At 34.7% G+C, this 16,492-nt stretch overlaps 1 protein-coding gene across 2 annotated transcripts in view; it reads right to left on the bottom strand.

Moving 5' to 3' along the window:
• The window catches only part of MAN1A2 (mannosidase alpha class 1A member 2), a 217,360-nt gene that overhangs the window by 108,077 nt on the left and 92,791 nt on the right, over positions 1–16,492 (bottom strand). For both annotated transcript variants that reach the window (XM_034990197.1, XM_034990198.1), the window contains exon 6: positions 9,104–9,198. In XM_034990197.1, the coding sequence (XP_034846088.1) occupies positions 9,104–9,198 (95 nt within the window). The remainder of the gene's footprint in view (positions 1–9,103; positions 9,199–16,492) is intronic.

Consider the following 16,492-nt stretch of genomic DNA (forward strand, 5'->3'; position numbering starts at 1 on the left):
GAGATACTACCTTGTACCTGTCAGAATAGCTAAAATCAACAACACAAGAAACAACAGGTGTAGGCGAGGATGTGGAGAAAGGAGAACCCTCATGCGCTGTTGGTGGGACTGCAAACTGGTGCAGCCACTCTGGAAAACAGTATGGAGGTTCCTCAAAAAGTTAAAAACAGAACTACCCTATGATCCAGAAACTGCACTACTAGGTATTTACCCAAAAAGCACAAAATTACTAATTCAAAGGGATATATGCACCCAATGTTTATAGCAGCATTATCTCCAACAGCCAAATTATGGAAACAGCTCAAGTGTCCATCTATTGATCAATGGATAAAGAAGATATGGTGTACACACACACACACACACACACACAGGAATATTACTCAGCTGTAAAAAAGAATGAAAAATCTTGCCATTTGCAACAACTTGGATGGAACTCGAGAGCATCATGCTAAGCAAAATAAGTCAGTCAGAGAAAGACAAATATGATGTAATTTTATTAATATGTGGAATCTAAGGAACAAAACAAACAAGCAAAGGGGGGAAAAAAGAGAGAGGCAAACCAAGAAACAAACTCTTAACTACAGAAAGGACTAATGGTTACCAGAGGGGAGGAGGGTGGGAGATGGGTTAAATATGTGATAGGGATTAAGGAGTGCACTTGTTGTGATGAACACCAGATAATGTTCTGTGGAATCACTATATGGTACATCTGAAACTAATATTACACTGCATGTTAACTAACTGGAATGTAAATAAAAACTTAAAATAAATGATAGTAGCAGACTCATCCACTGTCAGGAGAGAGACCTTTGATGTTCAATTTCCTTATCTATAAAGTATAGATAACATTTCCTAAGTATCTATTTCATATGGATATTATTAGACTTAAATAAGATCGTGTTTATAAATGTATCTGGTGTTAAATAGATTCATTTTTTGTGCTTCCTAATAAAAAAAAAAAAAGTAAAAACTGTGTGTTATTCACCCAAAATGTCTATAGTATGTTGTTTAGGAGTGTTCAGCAAAAATCTAAAAATTTAAATGCTATCCTTTACTGAATATATAATACCAGTATAAAAAGATACACAAGAGATAAAACAGAGAGTAAACAAGTGACACAAGAATATATTTATTGTGCCTGATGGACAGAGTCCTAGAAAAGTATAAATTATTAAAATTTACTTAAATAGAAAACAAATTATCTAACATAACATATTTAATTAAGTGATAAAAGATATTAAATCAGCAGTATAAAAACTTACTCAAAATAAAATTCTAGACCCAAGTAACTACCAGAAGCTTCTATCAAGCATCTCAGGGGGGAAAAGAAAAAAAAAAAAAAAACTTATATAAACTCTTCAAGAGAAAAAGAAGAATCACTGCCCAACATGTTTTGGAAAAAGAGAACAACGTAGATATCAAAACTAGACAACAGTATTAAAAAGTTCAGACCAATCTCATGTGTGAAAAAGATACAATGACCCCAAAAAACATATCAGCAAACAAAATCCAGCAATATATAAAAAGAATAACACAACATAATCAAACTGGATTTATTCCTTGAATACAATAATGGTTTCTCATTGGAAAACAAATCAATGTAAATGCCTGCAATAAAAAGATTTAGGAACAAAATTCTTATCAACATTTCAGTAACTACAGAAAAATTGCTTGGAAAAAAGTTCAACAATACAAAATTTCAAAAAGGGACCTCTTAAAATATTAGAAATATAGAAATGTCTTATAAGTAACATCATACTTAATGGTAAAAACTCACTTTCCACTAAGACAAGAGTATCTTTGGTTGCCACTTCTATTCAATACTGTGCTGTAAGTTCTAGCCAGTACGATAAGGGGGTGAGGGTGGGGAGTAGCAGTAAACCAAAACCATCCCTATTCAGATCAGATGATTGTATATTAAAAAAGTACAAAATAATCTCAGATAAATTACTGACATTAACAAGAGAATTCAAATTCAACAAGATTGCTGAATTCAGGTAAGTTTACAAAACAACTATATTCTATGTTCCACCAGTAGAAAATGATAATTTTAAAATACCATTTTATAGGGCGCCTGGGTGGCTCAGTTGGTTAAGCGACTGCCTTCGGCTCAGGTCATGATCCTGGAGTCTCAGGATCGAGTCCCGCATCAGGCTCCTTGCTCAGCGAGGAGTCTGCTTCTCCCTCTGACCCTCCCCACCTCATGCTTTCTCTCTCTCTCAAATAAATAAATAAAATCTTAAAAAAAAAAAATACCATTTTATAGCATTTTTAAAAAGATTTTATTTATTTTGAGAGAGCAAGAAAACAAGTGGGGGTGGGGGGGCAGAGGGAGAGAGAGAATCTCAACCAGACTCCACTCTGAGAACGGAGCCCCACATGTGGTTCTATCTCAGGACCATGAGATCATGACCTGAGCTGAAATCAAGAGTTGAACACTTAACTGACAGAGCCACCTAGGTGCCCCTATAGCACTCTTAAAAACCAAGAATCTATGAATAAGTATAGCAAAATTTTTCTAATTTCTGCTCTCATTATGATCCCTGAAATCTAATAACTGAACTAGTCTCTCCTGCAGAAAAAAGTTATAACCTCCGAACAAAATACAAAATGACAATGGCCTAAAGTCCCTGGAGAATAAACAAAAGTGGTCAGATTCCAAGGACAGTGGAAACTAGCAAATATAGGCTAACATGAGGTTAAGTTTCACGGTTTTTATCCCAAAGTCAAAGCCCATATAGGCAGAACAGTGAAAATCTGATAGAAAACTTGTAGGTAGTCCTTCTGTCTTAAAGAATCAGAAGCCAGTTTTTGCAGCAATTACAGCTCCTGAAAAAAGAGGAAGAAAGAATCCTGGGGAGGAGAGAGAGCAAGAGAGAGGAACCCCTAGTTCTGTAATATGAACTCTATGTCTCTGGCTGCCATGTGAATTGTGAATGCTTGAAAACAGACTCAAAGCAAACCAGTTAAAGATAAAGAAATGAAATGAATTGAGACACTGAAGTCTGAATCCAAAAAGAAGTTAAATGACTACTTAATCTCAATCTCAATCTCTCTCTCACACACACACACACCCCCCTGAGAAATTATAACAGAATCCAGAATTTCCACAACAAAACTTCCAGAATGTCCAGGATTCATTCAAAATGTTACCTAGCCTCAAGTGAAAAGATAATGAACTAAGACCAATTCCAAGATTACCCAGTTGTTAGAAATACTAAGCCTTTAGGCCAGGTATCTAAGTATACTTCATGAAATATAGAAAATGTGTTCACAATGAATGAAGACAGAAAACCTCTATCTCAGAAACAGTATGAGAAAGCATCAAATCAAAATTCTAAAGATTCAACTAGATGGGCTTAAGGGCAGATAAGAGCAATACAGGAAACAGTCAGTGAACATGAAGATAGATTAATGAAAATTATTCAGCCTGAAGACAATAAAAAAAAAGATTGAAAAACATAAAGTATTCAGGGACCTGTGAGACAGAGATAAAAATTCTGAAATACAGGTTAATGAGATTCAGAAGGAGATAAAGAATGGGGCAGAAAAAAACATTTGAAGAATGGCCAAAATTTTACCACTATATGTAGTGAAAGACCTAAACATTCGGATTCAACATACTCATGAGCAAAGCCTTAGGAGGAAACAGAAGGAACAACAACAACAACAAAAACAAAGGAAATTTTCTAAGGCACATCTTAATCAAACTGCTGAAAACCAAGAAAAAGAAAAAAAAATCTTAAAAGTATTCGGGGGGGGGACGACAGAATGTATACACACACACACGATGACAATTATTTAAATTCTGACTTATCAGAAACAATGGAAAACAGATGAGAGAGAAACAATGTTTTTAAAGCACAGAAAGAAAAAGTCATCAATCAAAAGTTTAACATTCACTAAAAAAAATCCTTTAAGAATAAATGCGAAGTAAAAACTTTTCAAACAAAGACATACAGTGAGAATTCACTCCTACAGATGAGCACTACAAGAAATGCTAACTAAAGTTCTTCAGGCTAAAATGAAGTGGTACCAGATTAAAGGTCAGATCTTCAAAGAGAAATGAAGAGCACTGGCTATAGTAACCCCCTGGGTAAATACTAGAATATTATTCCCCTCAATTCTATAAAGCAAATAGGTCTGTTTAAACCAATATTTTAACAATGTATTTTGAGATTTAGAGTGTATTATGTGCAATTCACCTCACAACTATGGCATATAAAGGATGGGAGAGAGGATATAAATGAACAGGTATGGCTGAAATATTACTGTACATAAGTAGTACAATATTAACTCTGTTAAATGAAAAATTATGTACAATGTAATTTCTATAGCAACCACCCCAAAAATGTATTAAGTAAAAACACTAATAAATAAAGGAGAATTCTAAAACATTTACCAATTCAAAAGTTAGGACAAAAGAAATGAAGGAAGGACAAACAGAGAACTTAAATCAGACTGCATCAGTAATTACATTACATTTTAATGGTCTAGTATTTTCATACTGGCAAAATCCAACTTATGCTGTCTCCAAAAGGACTAAAATTATGATACAGTTAGGTTGAAAATTAAAAGGATACACCACAAAAGCAGTAAGCATAAGAAAGGGGGAGTAGCTATATTAACACCTGATAAAACAAACTCCCAAGTAAAAATATTACCAGAGATGAAGAGGGGCACACCATGATAATAAAGGTTGAAGTCATCAGAAAGATGTATCATAAATTTTTAGTAAGTAAGTACCTAAAAGTAAAGCTTCAAAATACAGGAAGCAAAAACCTTACAGAAATAAAGTGAAGTAGGCAACTCCACAATCATAACTGGAAACAGTTTAATACTTCATCTCAGCAACTCATAAAAAAGTATATCATTAATTAATTTCATTAAGCTAATTAAATTAATTAAAAATCAGGAAAGACAGCTAAACAACACCATCAACTAGCTTAACCTAATATTTATAAAACATTACCCTACCAACTGCAGAATACAGATTCAAGTGTATTTGCCAAAAAAGACCAGATGCTGAGCCATAAACAAGCACAAGAGACTTAAATGGATTTAAGTTATACAGAGTATCCTTTATGATCACAATTAAATTAGAAATCAAAACAATAAGATACCTAAGGGGCGCCTGGGTGGCTCAGTTGGTTAAGTGCCTGCCTTCAGCTCAGGTCACAATCTCAGGGTCCTGGGAATGAGTCCCATGTCGGGCTCCCTGCTCAGCAGGGAGTCTGCTTCTCCATATTCCTTCTGCCCCTCTTCCCCCCACAACCCTGCGCTCATGCAGGCACATGCGTGCCCTCTCTCTCTCTCAAATAAATAAAATCTTAAAAAAAAAAAAAAAAAGATACCTAAGAAATCTCCCTGATTCTAAATTTTGGCAAATTAAACAACACAATTAGAAATAACTGATTTGTCATAGAAGATATCCTAAAGAAAATTATAAAATATTTTTAACTGAGTAATAATGAAAAAAAAAAAAAAAACATATTAAAATATCTGGGATGTACCCAAAGCAGTCATTAGAGGGAAATTTACAGCTTTAAAAATCTTATAGGAAAAGAAAATAGATAAGCAAATAAATAAATAAAATTCTTACAGAAAAAAATGCTCATTAGGGAAAAAAGAAAAATATAAAAATCAGACCTAGAGTTCCAATGTAAAAAGCTTTAAAAAGAGCTAAATAACTCTAAGAAAGGAAAAGGAAGGAAAAAGTAAAAATAATGAAACAGAAAACATAATAGAGTTAATGTTACTAAATGCAGCTAAAGACAAATGTTAGTTCTTTGAAAAGATTAACAAAATTGATAAATGCCAACCTAGATTGATAAAAGGAGAAAACAAATTACCATTATCAGGAATGAATGAGGGATTATCACTACAAAGCCTAGAAACATGAAAGGCATAAGAAAATAATATGTACAACTGCACACCAAAAACTCTGATAACTTCCATGAAATGGAGAAATTCCTTAAGAATAGTATTAACTAAAACTGACACAAAATGAAAATAAAATCTGAATAGCCATATATACATATATATGTACATATATGAAAGTTGAATTTGTTATTAAAAACCTTCCCACAGGGGTGCCTGGGTGGCTCAGTCATTAAGCGTCTGCCCAGGGTCCTGGGATCGAGCCCTACATCGGGCTCCCTGCTCAGCGGGAAGCCTGCTTCTCCCTCTCCCACTCCCCCTGCTTGTGTTCCCTCTCTTGCTGTGTCTCTCTGTGTCAAATAAATAAATAAAATCTTAAAAAAAAAACCTTCCCCCAAAGCAAATTTTCAGCCCAGATAGTTGCTTAGGTCAATCTATCAAACGTTTAAGAAGTAACACCAATATAACACAGATGCTTTCAGAAAACAAAGGGAGACTATTTTCCACTTCATTTTATGAAGGCAGATAACTCTAATACCAAATACGACTAAATATAAAAAGGATAATACATTATGGCCAAGGACTATCCCAGGAATTCAAAGTCGGTTTAACATTTGAAAATTTAACAAGTAATTTACCACATTAACAGAACAAAGGTGAAAAATGTTATTTCTACAGATGAAGAAAAAGAGTATGTGGCAATATTCAACACCCATTCATGATAAAAACTCTAAGTGAAATAGGAAGAGAACAGAACGTCCTGAACCTGGCAAAGGCAACTGATGAAAAATCTACCGCTAAGACCATACTTGCAATTTTTTTAAAAGCATATTATAAAAACCTTTAATGGAAATCTAGAAGACTTATAAAATATCGATGGAGACAATCTTTTTAACAAAAATTATAAACTCAAAAGGTATAAGATTTGAATATATAAAAATGTAAAGCTTATGAATAAAAAATTTTTATAAATAAAGCAAAAAAGCACATCTAAATGTCCAATATATTTATGAAAAGGATATTCAAATTCACTAGCCAGAAAAAAGAAATAAAGATAACAATGAGTAACACTTTAGAGTTATCAGTCTATCAAAAATTAAACAGAACTTACACCTGCAGACATTTTAGGGATCTCACACATTGTAGGTAGAAATATGATGAACTACAGTCTTTTCGGAAAACATTTTGGGAATACTATTAAAGGTAAAATGCATATACCCTTTGATCCAGCAATGCCACACTCGAGAATAAAAAGACATAGAGTCTCTGATCCAGCAATCATATTCTTGAGAATCAGAGAAAAATCCCCATTATACAAGGACATATATAATAGGATACTACTGTAACAATGTTTATGTTAGCAAAATAATGGAAACAAATACCACTGACATGGAAATGATGGAATCAATTATGTCTAACCTATGTGTAGCATTATAGCCAATGTATGATAGTACGTTTCACTATGTAGTTATCGCAAACACTGATTTAGAGCTTTATCAGGGGATGTGGAAGAGTACTTCCAGGAAATACTATTGAGTGAGAAAAATAAGAGATATAAAAGCAAGCATCCAAAAACCCAAACAAAATTTTAAAAGCCACACCAGAACATGTTTGTGTTTCTGTATGCTGTATCATACTGTAGAAGATAAATATGCCTAGGTGTTAACAGGGGTTGGCTTTCAGGCAGCAAGAGAGGAGGAAAGTCTATGTGTAAGACATCGGCAGACCTCAATCAAAAGAGAAAGAAAAAAAACTTAGAAAAAATAGGTAAATAATTATATTTGTAATCTATAAACTCAAATAAAATATGTATTTGTATGAATATATATGCAGAAGTGAAATGAAAATTAAGTTTATAAAAATGTTCAAGGCATGATTGTTGAATATCTTTCTACTTTCATCTCAACAGGAGTTTGAAGTTTTGTGGTTTAAGCTAGATTTTTTTTCCATAGAGACAAAAAGAAGTCCTGCATTCTTTCTTCATCTCAGAATTAAATTTTAAATTAATTAAATTTATTATGTAAGAAAGTTATAGGATACTGACAATGGTACTGAAGGAAACATCAGAAAATCTGTCATAAAACTAAGGAACGAGAACAGGTGCATATACATCATTGGGCCATTTCCTTCAGTGCAGGTTGCTTTGGAGCTCCGGCTGACTTATTCCCCTCGCAAAGAGGTAATATACATTACATATAGTGCATGAAACTGGAGAAGAGTAAAGTTAAATTTAATGTTCAGTATTAAATACTAATTTCTCACATCAAAAACTAATGATGTAATGTATGGTGATTAACATAATTAAAAAAAAGAAAAAAAAACAACTAATTTCTCAATGGAAATCTAAACTCTATAAAACTCTCCATTACAAAGAAATGACTAAAACAGATTAGTTTTTTCAAATAATTTATGTCACAGAATCACAACTCCAGAAAAATAAATTCTCCTAACTTTCATCCTAAAGGGCCTGCAGGCAAGTAGAACAAGTGTCAAATTTTCATGTAATTCCCAAGTTCCAACATTAAGAGAAGTAATAAATTTCATTTGGAGAAAAACCTAAGTGGCAAAAATTTCAGTCAGCATAAATTAATCCAATGCAAGTTAAATATGCTGACATTATTCAAAATTTTTAATATTGTGTATCTTTGCATGATTTATAAAGGTATCCAAAAAAATTTTTCATCTATTTCTAAGTGAAACCAGTATTTTCTATCAAAATGAAACAAAGTGCAAAGAACGCTGAGTTCACTTTCAATTTCAATAGTACAAATACCATAATAAGGACCCTATCTATAGTCAACATCATGAATTATGTCTTCCCTTATCATTCAGCAATGGGAAACCCTGATTTTAAGGCATATTTGTGTTCCATTTTGACTTAGAAGATCAACAGGTAGTATACAAAAAATTAGAGAGGGAAAGCACTCTGAATCCATTAGAGCATGAAATGGAAATGAATAAGCAAATAAAAGAAACAAACAGGTGAGGAAAAAAAATAGACTTGGAGAAACTGGAATACAGTTAAGGCCAGTGAACTGTGGCAAAGTAAAGAACTTAATAAAAAAAAAAAAGAATGCTTTAAAGAAATATATTTCTGCATATATAGAGAGAAAAACAATTTAAGTCTTAGAAAGTATGGTGGGGAGAGATCATTAGAAATTTCTAACATTAAGTTAAACTAATTCTTTCAGAACAGGAATAATCATATAAAGATAAAATTTACCTTTTCAGATTCACCATTGCCCAAGGAATCCCAGTAGGCGTGTTAAAGGCAGGAAGGAGTTTCTCAGCCAGTTGAACTGCTTTAATCTTGAATATCTGAGGTCAAAACACAAAAACATTTTTTATTAAAAAAAAAAATTATAGCCACCCATTCATAAATTATAGCCATTATCACTTGCTGATCTCTCATAGGATGCATACTACAGGGAAGAAGTACAAGGGGGAATAATGGTATCTCTTTAGTACCATGTAACATACAGCAATCAGAGAAAATGTTTCCAAACTGGATACTGAGGAAAACTACCAATGTGTAATGTCCTGAAATTATAATTACTGAAAGGGAAGGATATGGTTTTGGTGTTAATATTATCTGTATTTTCAAATGGCAAAAGTCTTAGAGAAAACGTCAGGTTACAAAATGTCTATACAATGGTATATAAGCTTAGTACAAATATTAATGCAAAAAGATGCAACCCAATTTGGATAAATGTCCTTGAATTACTATAAGCGTGTTTATGTCTCAACATTTTCCATCAAGGTTTGTCCACATTATTAAAAAGAAAAGGTTTGAGTTCACATTTCAAGTTTACTTTGAGAGTAATAAATGCTTCACCCCTCAGTCCTAATTACTGTTATTTTGGGTACCAAAACAATAAATTGCCTTAATATCAGTGGTTTCCAAACTTTTAAAATCATGTACTACTACCAAAATATACATAGTAAAATTTCTAATATTCTTAGTATATCCAAATAGATTTGTGTATCCCACTTTGGAGACTGTTGACTTAGAGGCTGTAACTGAAACTGGGTCATAATATCCTATTAGGAAAAGTAGTATGTTCTCCTATATGCTTCAAGCCTATCTTTTCTCAAATTGATTTCAAACTGATTGATCAGATACTTAAGCTCCCATCTTTTCACTGCAGTCAAATGTTTTTGATAAAATAGTATTAGGTCCTTCAAATAAATAAGCAGTTGATGGTCTGGAACGGATCAAAAGTTCTAGACTGAGGTTACATGAAACAAAGCATCCCAACATTACTGGGGGTAGAAGATATTAGAAATATGTGCAAGCTGACAAAGAAATATGATGTTAAGATGTTTTGCAAGGTTCCTTAAATGAGGCAAAACCTTTTAGCAGAACTTTTAATTAGATAATCTCCTACATCAACAATTTACCATTTCCTTGAATACCTACTTTGACACAAAAGTCTCAATGAAAAATGTAACAATTTAAGGTTAAAGTTTTAATAATTTTCTCATATTCATCTCATTAATTCAGAAAAGCAAATGTAAACTGTTCTCTCCATATTAACATTTATGTTAAGAAAAGCCAAGTTACATTAGATAATGAACAGTAGTACTGCTTGTGTTTACCATGAAGACAAAGGGACTAAGTTCTTACCTAATATTAATATCATGGATTTATTAATCATATATTTTTATATTACATCTTTTCTACATATAAAAACTAATAGTCGAAATGGTAAAATGACTTACAAACACAAACATTTTCTAAGTAGAAAGCATACTCATTTCACTTCCAGGAGTAAATTTCCAAAAGATATTTTCTAATTTTCACCTACTTTGTACTATTAATAACAGATAACATACACACTAACCAGTTATAGTACACTGCTCCCCACAACACAACATCCTAATATTAATACCACTGAGAAAAATTTCCTTAGTGTGCTTAATTTATTCACAAATATACAAACTCTTTAATGATAAATCATAGCCCTACATAATCTATTTTCAGAAACATATTTTAGAGATAGCAGCAAGAGCTAATTTAAAACACATTATTTTTTGGCATGCAAAATCCAGAATGTATCAAAGTAAAAAAAAAAAAAAAAAGGTCTCTTTTCCAGTCCTATTCCTCAACCCCAGTTTCTTCTACAATGCAAACAGCTATCAGTTTCTTAAATATCTAGTAAATATTTTGCATTAAATCAGTTCCATGATGTGCATGGTTCCTAGCCTTGTCACAACAAATCCTCATTTTCTGACCCTCCCAGAAATGGAAATTGTTACAGTTTACACACACACACACACACACACACATTTTGTCTCTGTCTCTCTCAAACATGGAATAGCATTCGCTCTATTCTGAACTTGCTTCTTTCACTTTACTGTACCTTGGAAATCTTTCCAAATCAGTCTACAAAGGTCTACCACATCCTTCTCCTTAGTGGCTGCAGAATTTCTCCTTGTATGGATATACTGGAATTTATTTAGTCAGTCCCCTACGTGACAGACATATGTTTCCAAATTATATGACTATATAAGATAAATTCCAAAATGGGAACTGAAGTATCAATGGGTATATTCATTTGCAATTTGGACAGTTAATGCCATTTTGTCTTCCACACGTTTTACTAATTTATATTCTTACTGGAATGTGTGAGTAGCCATTCCCGTGTTCTTGTTAACACAAAAGTTAGCAAACTTTTGATTGCTGCCAATCTCATACAGTCGTCAATTTACAATGGTCCAACTTAATGATGAACACTTTACAATTTCTCAACTTTACAATGGTGTGAAAGTAATATGCATTCAGTAGAAACCAACTATAAATTTTTATCTTTTCCCAGGCTAGAGAAATGTGGTGGATACTCCCTCATGATACTGGGCATAGGCAGGGAACCACAGGTCCCAGTCAGCCATAGGATCATGAAGGTAAACATCCAATACACTTCCAACCATTCTGTACCACACAGCCATTCTGTCTTTCACTTTCAGTATAGGATTCAATAAATTACAGGAGATATTCAGCACTATTATAAAATAGGACAACTGTAGGCTAATGGAAGTGCTCTGAACACATTTAAGGTAGGCTAGGCTAAGCTATAATGCTCAGTAGATTAAGTGTATTACATGCATTTTCAATTGACAATATTTTCAACTTTTGATGGGTTTATCAGGAGGTAACTCCATTGTAAGTCAAGGAAGATCTACAGTTGAAAAAGGAAACTCCAGTGTCATTTTTATTTTCATTACTTTTATTATAAATGCAGTAGATACTCAACACTCATTCAAATCCCCTTTCAAGCACACCTTCAAACACTGCAGAGGATGGAAAACTACTAACATTTCCCAGAGTCTACTCCACCTACGGTTCAACATATGGCACAGGCATTGCCAAGCATACTTAAATACGCAGTATTTGGAAGGAAGAAGTAAGGGATCTGAGGCAGTGGCCTTGCAAACATCATGGTGGAGGTATCTGATTCTTCTGTGGTGGCTCTAATAGAAGTTCTAGTGACTGGTCCCCATCTTCATAGAGACCATGTGTGCAATAAAGGCAATCGATTAGATACACGGTATGGCATGCCTGGGCATTTCTCCTGACTGCACGGCTCTAAGATATATAACAAAAAAGCTTCATGTCATGGCCCTCCCCAAGATTCAGTTAACTAGTCAGTACCCTATAATAAACCACAAGGTAAAACAGATTCTGCCAATTTTACTATGATTCTTGATGGATAAGATGATGAGAGCAACTCAATTATTCATGTTTAAGAGGCTCAATAGTATTAAGACTTCTACAACATTTCAGTTATTTACAGAAAAAACTTTTATGTGTTCAACATCCATTATGTAAAATCTTCCAGTTATTTTTACCAGAAAAAAATGGTAGATGATGGAACTATGCTAAAACTGGTTCTAGGTTTAAAAGAATTAGGACTGGAAGAATTATTCCTAGGTGTGGAAGAACTGGAAGAAATGGGGTTAAACGGATACAATGTGGCAAAATTACAAAAAGCTTTAAAATAAAAGCGATGAAACTTAAAGTAACATAACCGAAAACACAGAGAACCACTGTAGATTCGTGAGGAGGAATATTAGAATCCACGGGTGCTAGCAAAACAAACAGTCAACAAAACCAAAAGACAACCAACAGAATGGGAGAAGATATTTGCAAATGACATATCAGATAAAGGGCTAGTATCCAAAACCTATCCAAAACTGACTTACCAAACTCAACACCCAAAGAACAAATAATCCAATCAAGAAATGGGCAGAAGACATCAACAGATATTTCTCCAAAGACATACAAATGGCCAACAGACACATGAAAAATGATCACTCAGCATCAGGGAAATACAAAGCAAAACCACAATGAGATACCACTTCACACCAGTCAGACTGGCTAAAATTAACAAGTCAGGAAATGACTTTTTGGTGAGGATGTGGAGAAAGGGGAACGCTGTTACACTGCTGGTGGGAATGCAAGCTGGTGCAGCCACTCTGGAAAACAGCATGGAGGTTCCTCAAGAAATTGAAAATAGAGCTACCCCACAACCCAGCAATTCCACTACGGGGTATTTACCCCAAAGATACAAATGCAGTGATTCGAAAGGGCACCTGCACCCAATGTTTGTAGCACCAATGTCCACAATAGCCAAACTATGAAATAGCCCAGATGTTCATCGACAGATCAACGTATAAAGAAGATGTGGTATACAGGGGTGCCTGGGTGGCTCAGTCGTTAAGCGTCTGCCTTTGGCTCAGGTCATGATCCCAGCGTCGTGGGATCGAGCCCTGCATCAGACTCCCTGCTCGGTGGGAAGCCTGCTTCTCCCTCTCCCACTCCCCCTGCTTGTGTTCCCTCTCTTGCTGTGTCACTCTCTGTCAAATAAATAAATAAAATCTTTAAAAAAAAAAAAAATGTGGTATACACACACACACACCCATACACACAATGGAATATTACACAGCCATCAAAAAAATGAAACCTTGCCATTTGCAATGACATGGATGAAACTAGAGGGTATTATATTAAGCGAAATAAGTCAATCAGAGATAAGACAATTATCATATGATCTCACTCATGTGGAATTTAAGAAACAAAACAGAGGATCATAAGGAAAAAGAGGAAAAAATAAAACAAAATGAAATCCCAGAGAGGGAAACAAACCATAACAGACTCCTAATCATAGGAAACAAACTGAGGGTTGCTGGAGGGAAGGGAGGTGGGTAGAGGGGATGGGGGAACTGGGTGATGGCCATCAAGGAGGGCATGTGATGTAATGAGCACTGCATATAAGACTGATGAATCACTGACCTCTACATCTGAAACCAGTGATACAGTATATGTTAATTAACTGAATTTAAATTTAAAAAAAAGAATCCATGGGTGCTTTTGTTTTCTTTATTGAATTAAATTACTAATGTAATACTCTTGCAGCCTGTTCTAAACCTAGCAGAGTTAGAATGTCGAAGTGATGAGTTCAGAATGCTCAAATGACTCCCCATCTCATTCAGAGTAAAAGTCCTTTAAGAGGCTATGTATCTTTATAAGCAATGAACCTCTAGGACCTCTATGCCTCACTCTCTCTCCTTTCTTTCCCTTCCAGCAACCTACTTCAGCCCTCCTAACCATTTTTGTTGTTTTCTAAGAATGCCAGTTATGCTTTTGCTTCAGTGTCCTTTCATTTGCAGTTCCTTTCAACTAAATGCTCTTAAAAGAGGCTCTCTCTTCTCCTTCAGGAGAAGCCATTCTCATGGCTCTCTCTTAATCTCCTTCAGGTCTTTATACAAATGTAAACCTCGCACATACTCCTTGACCATCTTTTGAAATTAAAACCTCTTTATCCCCTTCCATGTTCTACTTCTCTCCTTAGTGCTTCTCAATAACAGTGAGTGTACGTGTATGTATACGTGTGTAAACACACATGTGCTCTCACATATCTACCCCGTTTGTTGCCTGTTGAATACCTGAGATTTATAATAAACAAGTAACTATCTTCTTTCTCTTCCATACCAACCCCATATCCCCAAAATGTCTGACATTAACATGCAAAGGTTTTAAGACCTTCTTAAGATATTCTACAGAAATGTTGGGATGATGACAATGATAATGACACACACATATATTAACCCATTTAATTCTCACAACAACCCAATGAGATAAATACTGTTACTCCCATTTTACAGAGTAGGAATCTGAGGTTTAAAACAAGTAAGTTAATTTGACTGGTCATACAACTAGTCAATGGTAAGGCTGAATTTAAACCTAGGCAGGGGTGCTCCAGAGTCCATGTTCTTGATTGACAATTTCACTAATTAGATAAAGATACAGATATCTAGATTACTGACATCTTGATATAGACACAAATGCAGACAAAGACATTCCTACACCTTGCATTATTTAATCTTATTTTGTAGTCAACAATTAAATTCCTCAAGGTATTTGACTAATTCATTGCACATATCTTTGTCCTGTATCTTACATCCTCCCTTGTGAATGACAGTTTGGCTAATATAAAAATCTGAGTTGGCAGTTATTTTATCTTAGCGATTTAAAGATAGCACTCCAGTGTCTTTGGGCACCTATTGCTACTGAGCACTCTGCTGTCAGCTGTTATCCTTCTGTAAGTAATCAGCCCTTTCTCTTTAGGTAGCTTTTAATATTTCCTCCTTATTCTTTATATCTTTTCAAATTTTGATTCTCTATCATTTATTCCATTAAACTCGTCTAAAACTCCAACATTCTCTGAAACCTCTCACTATTTTATATCTCAACTCTTTTTCTTAATTTCTCTTTGACTCTGTATTGCATTCTGGATGATTCTTTATCATCACCATGAACATCCTTAAAGGCTAGACAGGCGTTCCTCAGGATCAAGTGAAAGTTACTACAAAACTGCAGGTTAACAAAGAGGTAGAAACATATTCACACACACCTCTCCCTCAAAATGAGCCTGCAAACAATATTCTCAAACCCATAATGAAATCTAAGATTTATTCTATTTATAAGCTAACAAGTTAGCATACCACATTTTCATGAATATCCACAGAGTCATAAATATCTCTGACTACTGGGTCAGAGACCAGAGGACTATATTATTGACGGCAAAGTATCAGCCAAAGATTTGAGTTAATCTACACTGCCTGTACCTGCCCCACCCTCACCCCCACCTAAATCTCGGAGGGATGATCCAAAGAGTCCGTGGCGGATTCCTGCACACATGGTGGGTTGTGTTGCAGAAAAGAATACTGAGCTTGGAGAATCTCTTTTACAGTAAGTGAAAGCAAGCTGATTTGATGACCTTAATTCATCCCTGCAAGTATAACCCTAACGACCTGGGTAAAAAGCAGTCAAGGCCTTGAATCCTTGGTATTCCTGGCAGAAGTGTGCAGGGATGCTCAGGCACTATGGTGTTTTGCTTTCCTAACCCTTCACGTCAGCAGCAGCACTGCCTTCCTGTAGCAGCAGCTAAATCCACTTTTTCCGATGCTAGCAGAACCAGCTTCATGACCCTCAACCCTCACTGGAAAGATAGCAGCAAGAGCACCAACATGACAGCACGCTTTCATCAGAGGTCTGAATTTCAGTTCTGCTTAGTCCTTCCTCTTACGGTTTCTAACCTTTAGCCTCAGT

This window comes from Mirounga leonina, unplaced genomic scaffold (genome assembly GCF_011800145.1).
Source record: "Mirounga leonina isolate KUSES-001 unplaced genomic scaffold, KU_Mleo_1.0 Mir_507, whole genome shotgun sequence".
Taxonomy (NCBI): domain Eukaryota; kingdom Metazoa; phylum Chordata; class Mammalia; order Carnivora; family Phocidae; genus Mirounga; species Mirounga leonina.